The sequence below is a fragment of the Lepidochelys olivacea genome (assembly GCF_965140295.1).
Source record: "Lepidochelys olivacea isolate rLepOli2 genome assembly, chromosome: 9".
NCBI lineage: Eukaryota > Metazoa > Chordata > Testudines > Cheloniidae > Lepidochelys > Lepidochelys olivacea.
In genome coordinates, this window is record NC_140419.1 from 7,943,256 (window position 1) to 7,963,534 (window position 20,279).

At 51.4% G+C, this 20,279-nt stretch overlaps 1 protein-coding gene across 1 annotated transcript in view; it reads left to right on the plus strand.

Annotated features, from left to right (window-relative positions):
- Positions 1-14,558, plus strand: part of AP2M1 (adaptor related protein complex 2 subunit mu 1) — a 42,616-nt gene extending 28,058 nt beyond the window's left edge. The window contains exons 5-11 of the mRNA XM_084639142.1: positions 5,372-5,507; positions 5,647-5,788; positions 10,773-10,892; positions 11,520-11,655; positions 12,589-12,686; positions 12,883-12,994; positions 13,431-14,558. Of these exons, the coding sequence (XP_084495268.1) occupies positions 5,372-5,507; positions 5,647-5,788; positions 10,773-10,892; positions 11,520-11,655; positions 12,589-12,686; positions 12,883-12,994; positions 13,431-13,565 (879 nt within the window). The 3' untranslated portion in view covers positions 13,566-14,558. The remainder of the gene's footprint in view (positions 1-5,371; positions 5,508-5,646; positions 5,789-10,772; positions 10,893-11,519; positions 11,656-12,588; positions 12,687-12,882; positions 12,995-13,430) is intronic.
- The last annotated feature ends 5,721 nt before the right edge of the window (positions 14,559-20,279 follow it).

The window sequence follows — 20,279 nt, forward strand, 5'->3', positions numbered from 1 at the left end:
TCTCTCCCACAAGGGTGGGGACTGAGCTGGGGCAGCTCTTATCACTCCTTTACTTGCAAATGTTCAATAGTTTGATTTCATTGAACTGACTGACAATGAGGCTGACAGGTGGAGATAAACATCCTAAGTCCTAGTAAGTCCTAGTCATAGCCCAATTAGGGAGAGAACTTGTTCATATCCCTCTGCTAGAGCAGGATGGCTCCGACTCCTGCTCCAATCTACTCTCCAGTTCTCAGTGTCTCAAGCCATGGGGCTCTCACCTTCACCTGGGTGACCTTTTTTGCAACCTGATGAGTCTTGCTGTTAATCTCCCTTATTCTTAGTTACATGGCCTTGCCCTCACAGATTTAGATGCTGCTTTGTTTAGCTTTTGTACAATGGTAGCACCTAAAAAGTCCCAAATGAAGCGTGCTAGGTAGTGTACAGACACCAGGCAGTGTCTGCCCCAAAGAGCTTAAATCTAGATAGGAAAGAAAAAGTGTGAACACTTGATAGAAGATCCTCCATGTGCCTGAAAAGGAGGGCTGGGTGTTAAAGGAGGGAAGCTTAATCCCCATGAAGGAGGGTGTATTCCCTTGCCGTTCAGTGCTTTTTGGACTGTACAGCCTGAAGTAGAACTAAGAATTGGGCTTGTTTGAACTCATTGGGAAGGCATTGCTTGTGAGATCTTACTGATGCACTCAACTCCACAGAGATGGTCATGAAATCCACCTGCTATGGAGTAGGAGTTGGCCATGAGGCAGAAGGGCCAAGTGGGGTGAGAATTCTGCAGTTGCAGTTCACGTTGGACCCTGTGGAATTGCTGGAGGCACAGCAGTCATTCAGCTTTGGTTCCGAATGGCCATGCCCATAGCAGGCCAACTATACACTCCATCCAGTTTTGGCAAAAGCCATGCAATTCAGAGTGGAGAATATCACTTCTCCTCACCTGCTCTGCATAGGCAGAGTTGGAAGAAGGGAAGGGACTCAAGTCCTAAACCTGCATTAGTGAGCAGTCTGAATCTTGTTAATCTGAGTTTATCCAGGGCTGCAGTCCAACTACCTTCATCTGCACTAACTTTCCCAGTAACTGCTTTTTTTAAACCAGAAATCCCAGCAGTGGCCTCGCCCTTGGCCAGCCCAGAGCCCCACTCACATTCCGTCTTGCACAAACTGCTGACTTGTACTCCAGCAGGAAGTGTCAGGCCAGATGTGAAGTCTCTGGAAAGGCTGCTCTTCCAGGCTTCCTCACTCCCTCCTGATCACTCCAGCCTGCTGCAATCTGACATGCCAGGCAGTCAGTGCCCAATCTGGCTGAGTCAGCTCCAGTGCCTAGGAAGACTTAAAACTAACCATCTCCGTCACTTCCTTCCTTGATATTTTTTTTTTTTAAACACTGCTCTTCATTCTGTTTTTAGCAAATCTTCATGCTGGTAGGCAATAAGCTGCCACATACAGCTCAGGCTCCATCACCATCATACATAGCTCATTCAACAGCTGGCCAAAGAGCCAGATGTGCTGTTATCCCTGTAAGAGTAGTTTTAGACTACAGGTCCTAGCAATGGTCCATCTTGAACCAAATAATTCTGCTTTGCATGCTGGGATTCTGTCAATGGGCTTCACCCACCTATTAAAAACAAGAGCAGATTTGGTCTGCAGCTGGCCTTGTACCTACAAGGCCCTCAGATTGTTCTGCTTGAGAGTCCTACCATATTTCCAGGACTTCATCGTGCACTCTGCATCTCTATCGAAGAACGCAAATTTTGCTTGGAATCCAGACTTCTGTGTCCAAGGACTTTAACTGCTTGTAACCGTTGAGACTAAACCTGCAAAAGCACGTACATGGGGCAACGCTAGGTGGCTTGCCTGCCCTGTTTGTGACAAAGACATTTTTAGGCCTCAATCCAGCTGTAGTATGTAAAAGGCTACTCTACACAAAGCATCCTTCAGTTCCAAATAGTCTGACTTATGACACTTTCCAAATAGGTTTGAACTCTGCTTCCTTTGACCAGGGTGCCCTATGCGGCCTGAGCACCTCCTCTTCTTCCCCCACCAGCCCCACAGAGGATCTCTGCTGCGCTCAAGGCCTGCGGGGCTGGGGAGGCAGGAGCTGTGGGAGGCTGCTTTGGGGGAGGAGGCTTGGGTGTCATCCCCCCTGCTTCCCCTCCTCCTCCTCCCCCCCTCCCAGCACTCACCAGTAGCAGGAAGTGGAGTGATCTGGCCCCAGCCCACTCTGCTTCTCCCCAGCCTTGTTGCTCAGGGGCGGGGGAAGGACCACCCACTGCAGTGACTGGGAGGTGGCGGAGTGGGCTGGGGCTGGGTTGCTCTGCTTCCCGTCACTGCTGGTGAGTGTGGGGTCACTGGGGGAAGAGGTGGAATAGGGGTGGGCAGAGGGAAAAAGGCAGGGCGGAGGGAGTTGTCCCAGGTCCCACACCCCGCTAGGAATGTCCTTTCCCCTTGCAGTGGGCACAGCCCGCCTGGGGCTGGCCGGGGGATAGGGCTGGCCACCGGAGCTGGTGCTGCCTCAGACATCATGAATTTTGGGGCCATTTGGTGCCCCAAATTTCATGGTGCCCTACACAGCTGTGTATTCTGCCTATGCCTAGAGATGGCCCTGCCTTTGACACATTGACCCCTTACCACATCCATAGGAAGGTCTTGTACTGTCCAAAATGCACATTGCCTTCTTGGAAGGGCTGGTAACAACTGGACACAAATGTATCCTGGAAATGGTGGTTCTGACCAGCTATTGCTTTATAGCTTCTCAAAGCAGCTCCCAGAGGGTGCTGGAAAGGGTGTCATGTCTCTCTGAAGCTCATGACAGACATTAGTGTGTCCCTTCCGGTCAATACTGTGTACCCACATAAGGGGTAGTCTGTCTTCTAGGGATACCCGGCACTAGAACAGGGTACAGATTGCATCGATCTCCCTTGGAAGAAGCTTGCTCTGTAGCTTGGCTCATCCTCCCTTTCATGAAAAACTAAACGCTCAGCTTTTGAAATCTTTTCATAATGGCCCTGCTTCTGGGCAGAAAAAGGGAGGCCAGTTTGCCATCTCTACACCCCCTATTATAAATAGGAACTAATTCTAGGAAAAAATCACACACCACATTCCAAAAAGTGTGCCCTATTTGAACTTTCTACTGCAATTCCAATCCATCAGCATCTCCCTTACTTCTCACTTATTAGCAAAGTTCTGGACTTTCTGCAGCTATAGGAATTCTATAGCTACAAAATGTCTGGTAATCCCCACTCTGAATTGGAAGTCTCTCTGCATTCCAGGGCGCGTGCTGATTAGCACTCCACATGCGTCCCCCAGGAGATGACATGCTGGGCCTGTCTCAGTAGCTGTGTGTTCAAAACAGAATCCTGCAACACCATAATATTCCAAGGATTTAGTGAATACAATAGCTGTGGGGCTGCCTCAGCAGAGCCAAATACCCTTGAACAGTTGAGGTTGACCACCTCTCCAGCTCCATTCAGTAGAAGTGGTTAGACTTGCCCCATCTGGCTGCTGGACAAAAACAGCCCAACAGAGTGGCTTGAGCAGGAACTCGCCGCAAAGCAACATTCATCCAGTTGAGCAGTGGGCTGAGCTAGAGCCATACGCCCCACTGGCTTTCCCATGTGTGACAGCATTCTGCAAAGTGGCTCTGACTACCCAATCAACCATGACTTGCATCTGATAACCAGTAAATGTTCCACTGGCTGTCTGTGGCAGAAACTGGAGCCCCAGGATTCATGTCTGCTCAAGCCTCCCCATTCCTACCACTAGGCCTAAAATTGAAGCAATAGTTTGGCAAAAATATTCAAAGGATTGAAGGATACACATATAAGGAGGTGGTCAGTGGGGTGGGTGAGCGACCGTGGGGTACCCTGCAGGGTATTCGGCAAAGTGCTGTATGGACAGTGTCCTGCAGATCCTGAGCTAGTATCTTGTTTAAGGAAGGCAATAGTCTAATGGCAGCATGAGCACAAAACTGGAGATATTTGTAACCTCGTTAACGAGGAGCCTGGCATAGAACCAAATTCCCTGCTGTTCATGTGTTTGGTTTACAATACTGAGTTCACACACTGCCCCCTTGTGGCTACCGCCATAGGGATGTGAGACAAAAGGCTGATGTTGCCCAAAACATAGCCATTTTCCTGTAAGGATTAAAATGGGGCCTAATGGTGAAAATGAAACCTAATGTCTGCATCCACTGCTATGAGACTGTCTTACAGAGTACCCTCCTGCTTCACTCTAAAATCCCCTTTGCGGCTGTGCTGGGGCATGGCAAGTGCCAATGACTTAGACTGAGGGGAGTGCAGAGTCTAGACCCAGTGCAAGGGTGTGTCTTGCTGTGCAAGGCCTGGTGCTCACCCAAGTGAGTGTTCTCCACTCTGCCTGCACTGCTGAGCAGATTTCAGGCTCCTGCCTTGTCCCTGTTCAGTGGTGCCTTGACGGGTCATGTCTGGAAGTAGCTCCTTCAGTGCTGGAGTGCTCCATAGCCTGAGCTTACAGGAAAGCCTTCAACTTGTTTGTGCTTATTAGTTGCCCAGACAGTGACAAACTAACCTACTGTGTTCCCCTCCTGAGGTAGCTCTGAACCTAACCTGCCTCTTTCCTCTTCCTTCCCTTTCCTGCTACTGACCTGCTTGCCTGTTAACTCTGTGTGCACAACACTTGCTGCTATACATCTGCTTCCTCTCGCTCTGCGTCTGACTGGACCTGCCTATAGCACCAGGTAGGCGAACCTGCTGTACGGCCCAGCAAATGCATAATGATGTTAGTAGTGCAGATGAGTTAGTGGGATTAGATCCCAGAGCAGCATTTGTTATACTGACCCGATGTATGTGTAACTTGACATGGAATGGCTGTCCCCAACTTGAATATTTTTGGGTGTCTCTTGCCAGTCATTGGAAACTGGTCTGATCCTGGCCTGAGTAAAATACAGTACAAAGCTTGTCAAACTCATGTCTTGTTACATTTGTCTGGTGGCATTATTCTTGGCTAGCCCAGGGTTTGCTGTCAGCCATCATGGCTTGGTAAAGCCTGAACTGCAGTCTAGGTCTAATTTCCCTGTAATTAACCCTTGGTCTAACTATGCGCTACCTGACCTAATGGAAAGAGACCTATCCTTGCTTCCTTATGATGGCAGAGACTAGAGCCAGATGAGTGAGAATAATCAGTCCCTTCCCAGAACAAGGGAACTCTTCATATGGACACTGCACACTAACTTGGCTATTGATACCCAATGGGGTATCATGATGGCACCCTAGATCAAGGCAACAGATGTAGTCTCATGGCCGATTGTGTCTTGCACTGCAAGCAACTTGCTATATATTCAGCTGTAAACTATTAATGCTTAATGTTGGGTTTCCAAAGAATTATCATCTTCCCTCTTATTCAGACTAAAGAAGAACAATCGCAGATTACCAGTCAGGTGACTGGTCAGATTGGCTGGAGACGTGAAGGGATCAAGTACCGTCGGAATGAGCTTTTCCTGGATGTGCTGGAGAGTGTGAATCTGTTAATGTCACCACAGGGTACGTGGAAGAGAAGCAGGCTTTTGTCACAGTGGATAGGCCTGGAATCAGCAATCTCCCCAGGGGGCAGGAGTGGAGGTTCTGTAGGTAGCAACCTAACCACCTGGTGCTGCTTCAGTGTGTGTTCTTCTCCACCCAGGTCAGGTTCTCAGTGCCCACGTCTCTGGCAGGGTGGTGATGAAGAGCTATCTGAGTGGAATGCCAGAGTGCAAGTTTGGCATGAATGACAAGATCGTCATTGAGAAACAGGGCAAAGGGACTGCGGATGAAACAGGGAAAAGGTAAGCATGTTAGGGCAGGATTCCTTAGCCAGGGACTTAGCAGTTTTTGATCTGGTAGACAGAGGTGATGTGAGATCGTCCTCATCTCCTTGAGAACTGGATCATTAGATGTCTTTGAATATATTGTATTGACGCTTTTTGCTCTGAAGGTTAAAAGGGGAAAGCTGGCCTGAAGGCATCAGCATAGATAATTTTGCTGGCTTGAGAATAAACTGGTTCCAGGAACCAGGGCTGATGTGAACAAGGAGACAACCTGGTGCTAGTTGCACAGAAGCTTTGGTGCCATTAGTCTACACAAGACCATGAGAGTAGCTGGGATCCTGTAGGTCCAGTCATGGCTGTGTCCTACTTGGCTGCAGAGGGAACCAACTACTCTAGTGGCTTTTCGCTCCGACATGCCACTGTGGAGTCGGAGGTCTGTGGGAGGCTTTGATTCCTCCACTTCCTCCCTACAGTTGTTGCCTGCAGGGATCCCCTGGGGAGCTGCTTCCTTCCAGAGTACAGGTTTCAGAGTAACAGCCGTGTTAGTCTGTATTCGCAAAAAGAAAAGGAGAACTTGTGGCACCTTAGAGACTAACCAATTTATTTGAGCATAAGCTTTCGTGAGCTACAGCTCACTTCATTGGATGCATACTGTGGAAAGTGTAGAAGATCTTTTTATATACACACACACACAGAGCATGAAAAAATACCTCCTCCCACCCCACTCTCCTGCTGGTAATAGCTTATCTAAAGTGATCACTCTCCTTACAATGTGTATGATAATCAGGGTGGGCCATTTCCAGCACAAATCCAGGGTTTAACCAGAACGTCTGGGGGGGGGGGGGGGGTAGGAAAAAACAAGGGGAAATAGGTTACCTTGCATAATGACTTAGCCACTCCCAGTCTCTATTCAAGCCTAAGTTAATTGTATCCAATTTGCAAATGAATTCCAATTCAACAGTTTCTCGCTGGAGTCTGGATTTGAAGTTTTTTTTGTTGTAATATCGCGACTTTCATGTCTGTAATCGCGTGACCAGAGAGATTGAAGAGTTCTCCGACTGGTTTATGAATGTTATAATTCTTGACATCTGATTTGCATCCATTTATTCTTTTACGTAGAGACTGTCCAGTTTGACCAATGTACATGGCAGAGGGGCATTGCTGGCACATGATGGCATATATCACATTGGTGGATGTGCAGGTGAACGAGCCTCTGATAGTGTGGCTGATGTGATTAGGCCCTGTGATGGTGTCCCCTGAATAGATATGTGGGCACAGTCGGCAACGGGCTTTGTTGCAAGGATAGGTTCCTGGGTTAGTGGTTCTGTTGTGTGGTATGTGGTCGCTGGTGAGTATTTGCTTCAGGTTGGGAGGCTGTCTGTAGGCAAGGATTGGCCTGTCTCCCAAGATCTGTGAGAGTGTTGGGTCATCCTTCAGGATAGGTTGTAGATCCTTAATAATGCGTTGGAGGGGTTTTAGTTGGGGTCTGAAGGTGATGGCTAGTGGCGTTCTGTTATTTTCTTTGTTAGGCCTGTCCTGTAGTAGGTGACTTCTGGGAACTCTTCTGGCTCTATCAATCTGTTTCTTCACTTCCACAGGTGGGTACTGTAGTTGTAAGAATGCTTGATAGAGATCTTGTAGGTGTTTGTCTCTGTCTGAGGGGTTGGAGCAAATGCGGTTGAATCGCAGAGCTTGGCTGTAAACAATGGATCGTGTGGTGTGGTCAGGCTGAAAGCTGGAGGCATGTAGGTAGGAATAGCGGTCAGTAGGTTTTCGGTATAGGGTGGTGGTTATGTGACCATCGTTTATTAGCACTGTAGTGTCCAGGAAGTGGATATCTTGTGTGGACTGGACCACGCTGAGGTTGATGGTGGGATGGAAATTGTTGAAATCATAGTGGAATTCCTCAAGGGCTTCTTTTCCATGGGTCCAGATGATGAAGATGTCATCAATATAGCGCAAGTAGAGTAGGGGCGTTAGGGGACGAGAGCTGAGGAAGCGTTGTTCTAAGTCAGCTGTAAAAATGTTGGCATACTGTGGGGCCATGCGGGTGGGTACATACATGCACGTTGTAAGGAGAGTGATCACTTTAGATAAGCTATTACCAGCAGGAGAGTGGGGTGGGAGGAGGTATTTTTTCATGCTTTCTGTGTATAAAAAGATCTTCTACACTTTCCACAGTATGCCTCCGATGAAGTGAGCTGTAGCTCACGAAAGCTTATGCTCAAATAAATTGGTTAGTCTCTAAGGTGCCACAAGTCCTCCTGTTCTTCTTCCAGAGTACTTAATTGTTCAAGCAGCCTGTTCTGGCCAATGCTACATGATCACTAGCACTATATCCTCATGTAGCATGAAGGAGGGAGCACAGGCTAATCTCCTGTTCCATGACTAATGTTGAGGCCAGATCACTGACCTTTGAGCCCTGCTTAGAATGGCCAGTTAGATGACAACTTCCTGTTAATCACTTGGTGGTAAACCTGTCTCTGGGCAGTGTTGAGCAAAGAGCAGGTGATGCTGGAGCTGAAGGCTCCTCCCCCACCCACCCTTGTGGGCTTAGTTCTTGGTGCCACGTGCTCAGTCAGTTCCCTTGCTCTCATGCTGTAGAGAGAGGCTTGTGCTCTCTCCAGCTTCCCTGCTTGGGATTAGAGTGCTAACTCAGGCGGGGGCTGCCGACAGCACTGAGCAGCTCTGGCCTCTCACTAACCATTTGTTACATTTTCTCTTGTTTTCTGCTGACCCCAGTGAATTGGGAAGGTAGATAATCTGCTTTTGCTGTGTGCGCACACTCTGCTCCCTATCCCTGTCTCTTGCTTTGCGTGACTTGTGCATGTGACTCAAACTTCAGACACTTCTCCTGACAGTTCCTGTGACTGAGCTGCTACCTGCTTACCCTTCAGAACAAGCCAAGGATGAGCACTTCACTGTCCCCTTTAATCCCATCTGTCCGTAGCTGTGTTGTAGATGTGACCCTTGGCAAGGAGCTACTGCTCTGGAAAATCCTCTAGCTCAGCAGTTCTCAACCAGGGGTCTAGGGCCCTCTGGGGGGCCACAAGCAGGTTTCAGATGGTCTGCCAAGCAGGGCCAGCATTAGACTCGCTGGGGCCTACGGCGGAAAGCTGAAGTCCCACTGTATGGGGCAGAAGGCTGGGGCCCTGAGCCCCACCACCCAGGCCTGAAGCCAAAGCCTGAGCAATGTAGCTTCATGGAGGCCCCCTGTGGCATGGGGCCCCAGGCAATTGCTCTGCTTGTTACCCCCTAACACTGGCCCTGGATTTCATATGCAGAAAAACATTTGTTGTGGCACAGGTGGGCCGTGGAGTCTTTGTAGCCTGTTGGTGGGGCCTTAAAAAGAGAGAGGTTGAGAGCCCCTGCTCTATCTAGTAAAGTTCTCTGCATTGGCTGGTAAGTCTCCAGCGCTAGTAGCCAATAGCAGCCATCTCTCTCCAAAGCTCCTTTATTGGCCAGAAGTGTTAAGTGGGGAGACAGGATGGGAGTTTTCAAAGCAGGTTTGCCAGTTGTAACGCTGCCTCTCCAAGGTAGGGAAGCAGGAAGGGAAACTCACCATCTTGGTGATCCAAAAACTGAGCTGTCTCTGGCCACAGCAGCAGTGAGCAGGAGCACTGAATTCTGGTACTGAAGTGCCCAGCAGTGGTAACTGTCTTGAGTTCCAGTGTATGGAGGTTTAAGGCACAAGCGGCTCCGCTTTCGTGTAGAAGCTAAAGTTAGGCAATCCTGAAGTCCCAGCCTCTCCATAATTCTCTGATAGGTAGGACTTTTCAGTTCTGCAAAAGTATTGATTATTGTAATTGGCTAGTCCAGTGATAAAGGCCTTCCATAGATACACAGGAAGGAACCAGGACCTAAAGGTTTCTCTTTCGCTTGGCAAAATAGAAGGGCCTTAGGCTTCTCTGAAGAGGAAGCAGTAGGCAGATCCCACTGAAGAGTGGCCCGTGTCAAGGCTGCAATACAAAGGCTGTGTATAGTAGACACTGACCAGTCAGACTGGAGTCTGCCCTTGTAGCCTCCACCACTGGCTGCTTTAGGATACAGATTATTGCATAAATGAGAAGCAAACTGCTTCCCAGGCTGCCTGTTCTTACACAGCTCCCCCATTAGCCATGAAGCCCTCAAGGCCTCCCAGCTGCCAGACTCCTGCACTCTGGCATCCTTTCCCTGTCACTTTTGGTGTCTTTGTCCCTTTCACGCATCCCCTCAAAGCTTTTGAGGCAAAGTGCCTCTTGTGTCCTCCGAGGCAGAAATGAGGATTTTCAGAGTGTGTGGAACCCAGTTGCTATCCCAGGCACTGTGGTCATTCCAGGAGCAGCATCTATCCAGCTTCTACAGGTACAATGCCAGAAACTCAATATCTGAACTTAAGACCTATGGCAGGGAAGCATTGTCCTTCACAAGCCAAACTTGTTGTGCTGGCTGGCTCAGTGAGGAAGGGTTGTGGCCCTGGAATGAACCACTGTTAGGTGCATGGAAACATGGCTGGTGACTAGAAAACTTCACAAGGTGGAAATTTGAGAAGAAAGGGACACCCCAGAAGGACAGAGTAGAATATCGCTGTGTGCAGGAAAATGCTTCCTCTCCCCTCAGACTTCACTGCAGGGACACGCCTCCTTGGGTGAGGTTGGCTGAGTTTCCCATGGCCCAGTGAAGTGATGTTAGTTGGGCAGACTCCAGCATTGTTGTCCAGCTCACATCATGGGGGGCACCCAGCCGAGGCCTGGGTTCAGGTTTCTCACTTAGGAAAGTGTCCTGAAGGTCTGATATGACTTCAGTGGTTCACTGAGACAAGGAAAGTGTGTGTCTGAGCTGGCAGGTCTGTGTCCCCTGAATCTCTCCTCCCTCCCTGCCTCCCTCACTTCGTGGATACACATGATGGCAAAGTGCTCACATAGAATACTCGCTATGAAATGCAACGTGGGCAGACCTCACGTGCCCCACGACATTCTAGGTGGCCACAAATTGCACTTTAACTTTCTGTCTTGTGCTATAGCGGCAAACAGTCAATCGCCATTGACGACTGCACTTTCCACCAGTGTGTGCGGCTCAGCAAGTTCGACTCGGAGAGGAGCATCAGCTTCATCCCACCTGATGGAGAATTTGAGCTAATGAGGTATGGCCACTGGGAATGCAGGGCTACTGCATTGGTCTCCCTTGCTGCTGCAGGAGTCTCCCTCTGTGCTGCTAGCTTCCAGCTGGCCTCAAGTTCCTTGAGCACTAGTGCATCCTACCCGTCTGGTCCCTCCTTCTCTCCTAGGGGGTTTCACAGGTCTATATGCTAACAAGCTGAGCCTTGCACCTTCTCAGAGGACAATGATCTGCTCAGCTCCTTGTTTTACAGAGGGCACACAGGTTAAGGGCCGAAGCCCAGGGTCATCTCAGCCATTCCCGAAGCAGTGCATACAGATCCCCTAATCTGTAGGGTGCAGCCCTGTTTCCTAGCACTTATAGCAACCTGTATGTGACTGGCTCAAGAGCCAGGAACAGATTCCAAGAATCCAGACTCCTAGTCCTGTATCTTAACCATTGGCCTCTACTTCCCCATCCTGCTTGTGGGGCAGCTCACTTTAAATGGTGTCTCCAGCTAGTGCTCTTAATAAATTGTGGAGCCATCCAGCAGTCTGAGCTTACCTCTAGTACATGGCTGGCCTCCCCATTTTTGGGAGAGCTGCTGCTATTTGAGGCCATAAGGGCCTTCTCCTTTGCAGAGTTTATTGATATGTTCGTCCTATCCCTGCAGATACCGAACCACCAAGGACATCATCCTGCCCTTCCGTGTCATTCCCCTGGTGCGGGAGGTGGGCCGCACCAAGCTGGAAGTAAAAGTGGTGATCAAATCCAATTTCAAACCCTCCCTGCTGGCCCAGAAGATAGAGGTAGGACAAAGCCCCATGCGGTTTTGTGCTTTGGAGAGAAGCAGGGGGCTTAGCTGGGACCCCAGTATCCTCTGTGCAAGACTAGAAAGGCTCAGTGTTGGTGCTGCTATTCAGGGAGATAAAGGGCTACGAAGTCAGCTGTGTGCAATCTGCCTGAAAAGTTGCACCTCAGAATTGGGACCATTCCCTAGGTGCTGGACTGGGCTCACTTTGTGCTCTTCCAGGCACCTGCCCAGCAGCTGTTCGCTGAGCATTCCAGCCACTGTTAATGCTTGTACCCTTCTCACTCACCTGATGCAGTGAGCTATGAGCAGCCCCATTGCTCACTGCAGCCAGAGGTAACCAGGCCAAGTACAGATGTGCAGCAGCAGAGCCTGCTGCCAGGGGGAGCATAATACTGCAGTGCAGAACTCCTGACTACCTTATCCAGGTGTTCATGGTGTAGATTAATGTAAACCTCTTGGGCTCGCATGCAAACCCGTTCCCCTCATGCATACATCTCTGCAGTGGGGTTTACCCTTCCTGAGGAGGGCTGCTTGTAATACTTGCTGGAAGGTATACTCATGCTTCCCCCCTCCAATGCTTCCTCAAGCAGATCTGCCTGCCTGAATTAAAGGGAAAAGGCTTTATCTTGCCCTTCAGTTGGCTCCTTCAGCACCAGCTGGCAGTTTTGGCTCTCAGGGGTTTAAAGCGCTCTCCAAGCCCTTGGGTTTCTTTCCCTCTGGGTAGAGTCTCATGCTATAATTCCTGGAGCAGTATCTAGTGTTTCTGCAGTAGCAGCTAGCTTGTGAGCCCTGGAATGGATGGGATAGGGTCAGGGAATACAGGACAAGCTGCTCAGTCATGGCTGTTCTTGAGTTAAGATGAAGCTGCCCACAGACTCTCAACCCCAGCCAGAGTTCTTCCTGCCTCTGCTCACTGACTGTCTTCCAGGTCCGAATCCCAACTCCCCTCAATACCAGTGGAGTGCAAGTCATCTGTATGAAAGGGAAGGCAAAGTACAAGGCCAGCGAGAACGCTATTGTGTGGAAGTAAGTGAGCATGGCAGCTTGGACGCTGCTTGCATGGGGGGAACCACGCTTCCATGCAAATCAGGAGTAACTCCACAACTCTGCTGGGTACTTGGGGCCAGCAGCACCCTGTCTGCATTAGGCCAGACCTCTTTCCCAGAGAAGAGGTGGAATAGCTGGAATCTGAGTCTGACATCTCTGGTCTTTTCTTTTCTAGGATTAAGCGTATGGCTGGAATGAAGGAGTCCCAGATCAGTGCAGAGATTGAACTGCTGCCCACCAATGACAAGAAGAAATGGGCTCGGCCGCCAATCTCCATGAACTTTGAGGTAGGATGACTGCATCCCTCCTCCTCAGACGCAAATCTAGCCTTGTGGGCACTTGGCTGCTGCCACCTGTCCTGCTGGGAGGAACCTCCGCTATGGAAGCACTCTCCTGCTCAGGCTTGTAGGAGGCCGCTTTGGGAGCCATGGGAGGAGGTCCACAGTTTGTGTTCCTAACTGCAGTTAGGAACACAGTTCCCTGTGTGGCTGTAGCACTCCCTGTGTTTGTGCCTTCAAAGTCACTAGAAATGCCTTCCCTGTTCCTTCCCCCAGGGACCCTCTGGCTTTTGCCATGCCTGGTTTGGAGGAAGATCAGCCCTAGGATTAGGAGTTCTGTGCCAGGCTCATAGCATTGCATCCCATGATCAGGATCCACAGTGCCTGCAGTGTTCTCAGATGCTCTGCTCATACGCTTTCCATTGGTTGTTCCCTCTCTGAACAGGTCCCATTCGCACCCTCTGGGCTGAAGGTGCGTTATCTGAAAGTCTTTGAGCCAAAGCTGAACTACAGTGACCATGATGTGATCAAATGGGTGAGGTACATTGGCAGGAGTGGAATCTATGAGACCAGGTGCTAGCCCCAAGAGGCTGGCGGGTTCCCTCTCTTCCCCAGCCACCCTCCCAGTCTCCTTGGTCTTCAAGTACACTTAAAGAGAGCATCTGTCTGGCACCCTCTGCACACGGACTGGAAGTTAGACCCCTGTGGCTCACCTCGGGAATGGACTCTCTCCTGTCTATGATCTCCGTTACCACCAGAGTGGCAGCTGAAGTTCAGAACCTGACCATGCACAGGAGGAGCATAGCTAGCCTCCTGCTTCCTGTCCCAAGGTGGGGAGGGACTAGTCTAACCACCATCCTCCTAGGATCGTTCTAGGGAACATCCACCATTAAACTCTTCTGTTGGTGTCTCGCTACTCGCATCATATCCTAGTATTTTTGAAGTTCTTGTGCATATGTACTCGTAGAGTAGACCTGAAAACCGTAGACTGGACAAATCTGAGTTGACGCTGACCTGGCTCCTGTACTAGTTATTGCTGTCGTGGTAGACATTGCTGTGCAGTCTGAGGCGCCTAGGTGTGGTGAGCGCGCCAAGCCTCCCCACCTCCCTTTTTTCCCTTGCAAAGTCTTCAGTATCGTGTCCTGCCATGGGAAGGTTTGTGACCAAAAAGGATGAGGGTTTAAGACGCTCTCACTGGTGTGTATGTGGGTGGCACAGCATTTCACAGCCCATATCAGGTCCTTGGCGCACTTACCCCCACCTGGTGCTGGCTTGAGCCAGAGTCTGCCCTCAGTGGATTGGAAACTCCTCTTCCATCCCAGCGGGTGTGGGCGCAGGTCATCCTTACTCTACCCAGGATGTGAACTACAGGATCCGTCCTTGGCAATCTGAAACATGATGGCCAGTAAGAGCCCCTTGCCCCAGCCCACCCTCCCCACACTTCTACCAAATGCTTCTGGGTCTATAGAAATGCTGCTGCTACCCACAGTCCTCTGCTTCGAATAGTGTGGTCTCCATTTTGTACACGTTGTGATTTGTCCAGTTCTAAACCTAATAAAGTACGTAGAACAGAGGAGGCTGTGAGAGCTGTTGTTACGGGGGCCCTGAAGGAGCCGAGCTGGGACACAGGCTTTGACCTGTAAATACTGCCATGTTGCTGGAAATGTCAGGGCTCCCAATAGCTTGAGAGTTTGCCCGGGTGGGACAGGTGAAGAGGGCCAGTGAAGCTCTTGCTTGCCAGTAATGGCAGCACCACTCACCTGGCCACTCACTCCCTGGACTCTCGGGTTGTGACAGAGCTCCCCTGCAGCAGACACCCTCATTTTGCAGTAGCCAGCAGTGCTGCTAACTTCTCAAATGACTCTGCAGAGCAGCATGTGGCAACACCCTGTAGCCCAGTAGTAAATGGGCAGAACCCCTAAATTGATGGGGGTCATTGATCTGGCAGCTTTAGTGGCAACTTTCTTTCAGGCAGAGACCTTTCGCTGACTGGACTTCTGGTAGCTGCAAGTGCTTGAGGCCCATGGAGCCTGTCAAGCTACACCTACCTTCAATGAGAGCCCCTGGAGTCTGCTGCAAGTTCACCTAGACTTAAGAAAAGACTCCGCCTGGCTGAATGACATACAAATGGCCAGCACTGTAGTCCTGTGCTCGTTACTTTGCTATAAAGCAGTGTTTTTTGTGGGGGTGGGTGAGAGAGAAAGTAAAGATCCTTTACTGTGGTCTTGGCCCAGCACACAGCTCACGAGGCAGATCCAGGTCTGTCGTCTTCTGGCCAGGAGTGAGTGACCGAGCCACTCTGCAGCCTGCAGCAGAGCAGAGTGCAAGGCTTGGGTCGGGTGGAAGGGGAACCTAGCAGTCCGATTCAGGGGGTGGGTGCATTGGGCTAACATTGGTTTCTCAGCCCACTGAGATGAATGGGGTAGCCCATCCCCCTGCACTCCCATGCACTCAGGCTGGCACCTCTGCTTTGTTACCCTTAATTACTGTTACCTCTGAGCCACAAAGGCTAACTCTCAAAGTGGGAACAGAGGCTTTTGGAGCCCATCTCTGCAGCAGTGGAGTGAGATACAGAGTCAGAACATGGAGCCTTCCTTGTAGCCTAATGCTGAAGGGCTTGCACCTGGAGTTGCCAGTCGGTCCTTGTCTGATAATGCAAGTCTGTCTCTGGACCCCACATCAGGAACTTCCAGTTCCTTTGGAGCATAGGCAGGGGCTCCCTAAAGCCATAATGTCAGTGTGCAGGAACGCTGTCTTGCATGGTAATGTCTGACCATAGTGAAGTGCTAGTTTCATAGGCACTACCCTGTTTCCAGCTCCCCTTGTTTAGGGGAAGAGCATTACGCAGCAGCCTGTCCTATGATCCCTACTACAAAAACAAGGCCCCATTGAGCCTGGCTGGATGCTGTCTCAGGCTCTGGACATGGAGCCCATCCCCCTACTTTTTAGGATGGTGTACGTACTCCTCCCCCTCAGCACCCCTACTGGGCCATCACTGTCTCCAGCTGGCAGATTGAGGCCATGAGACCCTGGGGCTGAAGTGCTCAGAATAGCAGGCTCAGCCACCTCTCCTCTGGTGGGCTGTGGAGGGTGTTCTTGGGCAAACTACTGTTACCAGCATCATCTTCCCCCAAAGGCCATCAGAGATGTCTGGGCCGGCGATAGCATACAGTGACCACAACTATATGAGGAAGAAGAGTTGGTATGTACGATGGGGGTGGATGAACAGCCTAGGATTTCCTGCTCTAGGAGCTTCTGCTTCCAGATTTGGTCTGCTGCAGCATGGGCTGGGGCCACCCTTTCATCTGACAAGGAGCAGCACTAGCTTGGTGCTAAGAGCTCTCGGTTTCTAGTACTGGTTCTGACCAGGACTTGTAGTAAAATCTCCCTGCCTGCCAAGGGTTTGCTCCCCTTGGTACATGGCTCTAGAAATACTGAACATGTAATGAGAAGGGCTTCTGTCTCGTCTCTAGGTGCATGCAAGAGCCCTGACCTTCACTCGAACAAATCCTCTGCATCCTCTCCTAGCACCAAGGTTTCTAGTTTAAACTAGAGCACACACTTGTCATCCAGGTCACTTGGCCTTGTGCTTGTTCCTTAAACATATGTCGATACTGCCCCCCACCCCCAAAAAAGACATACCGAGCAAAACTGGGCCTTGTGATATGGGGCTAAATATCAATGTTGCTGTTTCCACTTAAGCTGGAGCCCAAGCTGAGCCCTGGTGAGGGAGAAAGGTCTCAGAGCCTGGCTTCCAGCCTGAGCTGGAACATCTACACTGCAAACGAAACAGACACCTCGCTACAGGGCTGAAAACAGCAGTGTAGGCAAACCCTTCCTGCTGAGCTGAGTCCAGTTGCAGGCTCTGTGATGTTCTTGTGTGAAACTGGTGCCATTGGCTGGGCCTGAGCGGTGCACTGTGAATTGATTTTGTGTTTGTGTTTGCAGCTCAAATCCTCCCTGGTACTGAGAGTTGATTCTGCTGTAGTGACTTAGACGGCTTTTTATTCCACTAGCGTGCACCAACCCTGAGCAGAGAGTGGGGTGCTAGGCTCTGTACATAGCAGTAGCCCCATCCCAAAACTCCCCATGTACAGACAACAAGACACAGCCGGTGCTTAAAGCAACTGAATCCTAGAAATGTCAGTCTGTAAGAGACCTTGAAGTAGTCAAGTCCAGCCCTCTGTGGTAAAAGCAGTCCCAAGTAAACCTAGACCATATACAATCTGTGATCTACCGTAACCCCCAGATCCTTTTTAGCAGTACCATTGCCTAGTTGTTTGTTCCCCATTTTGTGTTGTGCATTTGATTTCTCCTCCCCTCATTTCTTAAGTGTAGTACCGTGTATTTCTTTACTGAATTTCATCTGGTTGATGGGGAAGGTGCAGGGGCTGAGGTGAAAAGTGAGCCACTCATGATTGGCAAAGGCAGCAGTGCCAAACAACTGGCCTTCCCGCAGCATGAGGGGGTCTTAAGGAGGTGTAGTTATGGTCATGGACACAGATTCCACCTCATTCTTCTGAACTGGGCCCATTCACTTGGGCACTGGTCCTAATGAACTACAGGTTCTCCTGAGGGCATTCTGCGCACAATATTTTAAAATTCTGCATATTTTATTTGTCAAATAAATGTGACTCCAGCATGGCAGTGGGGAGCACAGGCCACTGGTTGCACAGAGGTGGGAGATCACTGTGCAGCTGTCCCCCATGGCCCCCAGGACATAAACTCAGTGATGAGGCTGCACCCAGCCTTGACACAGAGCAAGGAATGTGCCTGCCCCAGAAACACCCTAGGGTCCTGCCCCTCCATACTAGGTGTGGGCAGGAAGACTCAGCAGGGCAGTATCTAAGTGTGGGGGGGATCCAGGTGTGGGTTGAGAGGGTTCTGTGTGGGGCAATCTGGTTGCAGGCAGCTCACTGGACATCTGGATGTGCAGGGGCTTGTTGGGGCGGGGGGAGGTTCTGGGTGCAACAGTAATGGGACTCTGCACGGGGTCCAGGTGAAGGTGGTTGGGGCTGGGGGGGGGAGGGCATCTGGGGGGGCTTAGTGGGAGGTCCAGAAGCTGGGGGAATGAGGCTCAGTGGGGTGGGGATCCAGGTGCAGCTGGTTGGGGCTTGGTGGGGTGGGGATCCCGGTGTTGGTGGCTCATTGGGGTGCTCCAGGTGCAGGGGAAGTGGGGCTCATTAAGGGGGATTCTGAGGCGGGGGGGAGGCTCAGCAGGAGGGCTAGATGCATGGGGATTAGGAAGATGGGGGTACAGCTCCCTGTGCAGCTGAGGAGTGATGGGCACAGGAAGTGGGGGAATGGGGAGTTTGCAGGGCTTCCTGCAGCCGGCAGGAAAAATTGGGGGGTGGGTCTGAGCCAGCCCTAGATGCCCTGTAGGGGAAGAGGAAGTCCTGTGTTCCCCAACTGGGACTTGCAGCTGGGCCTGGTGCAGGATAGGAGTCACCAGCCAAGTCTTCCTCAGTGCTGCCTCCTGCCCCACAGTGCTTTACCTCTCTGTTGGCTGCCCCCGGCACCTGAAACATACTGCTAGTGGTCTCTGTGAGCCAGGAGTTCCCTTCTGGTCCGAATTACCATTGAGCCTAAAGGGCATCCGCTGGGCTGTGTCAAGGAGCCCAGGACAGAATGGGGGCATTGGCAGAATAATGAGCGGGGGGTGGGGAGATGCTGGGCTGCAGTGGTTGGCAAGGATTGGTGGGGGGTTGCAAGTAACTAAGAAATGGGGGATGCTCAGGCTGAAAGGGACAGAATTGGAGAAATGGGGGGGAGGTCGTGGCGTATCAGCCGGTGTGACGATCCGGCTGTCGGTGCTGTGCAGCCTCCTGGTTTGGGCCGGGCCGGGGAAGGGGTCTGCATCTGGCTGTGAAGCTGGAATGGCTGAAGTGGGGCTTTGCTTTGTTTCCGTGCCTTGTGGACAGATGGATCCAATCTAGCAGAGCTGGGCCCACCTGCGCTGTGGCTTGGGGGCTCCTCGCAGACGTGTGCTCTCACAGCAGAGGGCCCGCATGCGGGTGGCTGTCGGTGGGATTGGCCACAGTAGGGATAGGGGGACACTTTGTGCTGAGCCCTGTCACTTGGGGAAGGGGAGAGCTGAACCCAGCCATGGGCACGGGTCTCCATATGCCTGCTCAGCCACGCCGAAGGGGGGGCGGGGGCGCCAGGGCTGCTCTCCTGATCCTGCTGCTGACTGTTTTCCAGACTTTGCAAGGAGCTGGCTGGAATCACTGGGTAAGTGGAGAACTTCTGCCACTGGGACTCTGAACTCCGGGGCTTTGTGTAGCTGATCCCCTCGCTTGGGAGGGGGAGAGCGGGTCTGTAGCGTATGGGGGTGCAGGAGAAGGAACAGAAGTCAGATTTCAGAGTAGCAGCCGTGTTAGTCTGTATTCGCAAAAAGAAAAGGAGGACTTGTGGCGCCTTAGAAAATTGGTTAGTCTCTAAGGCGCCGCAAGTCCTCCTTTTCTTTTTGAGAAGTCAGGGAGGCAATGTTTGGGGTTAGCAGGGGGTCAGGGGCATCCTGCTGGGAACCCAGGGAGTTAGGATTTCTTACCTAGAGTGTTGCAGACTGAGGCTGCGAGAACCAGACACAGAGCTGCCTCTGTCTCCCCCAGTTGAAATCATGGGGTGTGGGGGGGCTCTCTGGCCAGTGAAAGGGGCCTCTGGCTTCCCAGCCCATTTCCTGCTGAGCCCCTCACCTCTCCCCACTTCCTCAGCCGCAGCATTGGCCAGAGCTGGGAAAAGAACCCAAAATACACCACAGAAGTTTTCTTCACAAGGCAGAGCCCGCAGCCCAGCACCTGCCCTGGGTCCGGGGCTGGGGGTGAAGAGGGGATCTCAGCTTTCCGAGCCAGATTTCAATGGGCCCTGGGCTGGGGGAAGGGCAGGTGCGGAGTGAAATCAGCACCAACCCAGGGGGAAGAGGGGACCCTCACTCTGCCCCCTCGGTGCTTGAACGAACCATGGGGGTGGAGCATTAACTCCTAGTGCTGCTCCGTTTGCCCAATGCTCCAGGAGCCCGAATGCTGCCCCTCGGGCGGGGGTAAAACGGAGCAGATCACAGCTGATAGCTTTCATAGGGGGTTGGCTAGGCTGGGGTCACTGGCCCCAGTGCACGCTGGGACCTGTAGTTTCCCCTGGAGCAGCCCAGCAGAACGCCTTGGTCTGAGTTTGGTTGCCACCCTCCCCCCCCCCCCCCTTTCTCTTTGCTAACCTGCAGCTGCCATTGGCTGGTAGATACCGCCCAATGCAATGCCCCAGAGGGAAGTGTTTCCCAAGGGCTGCCCATGGGCTCTCG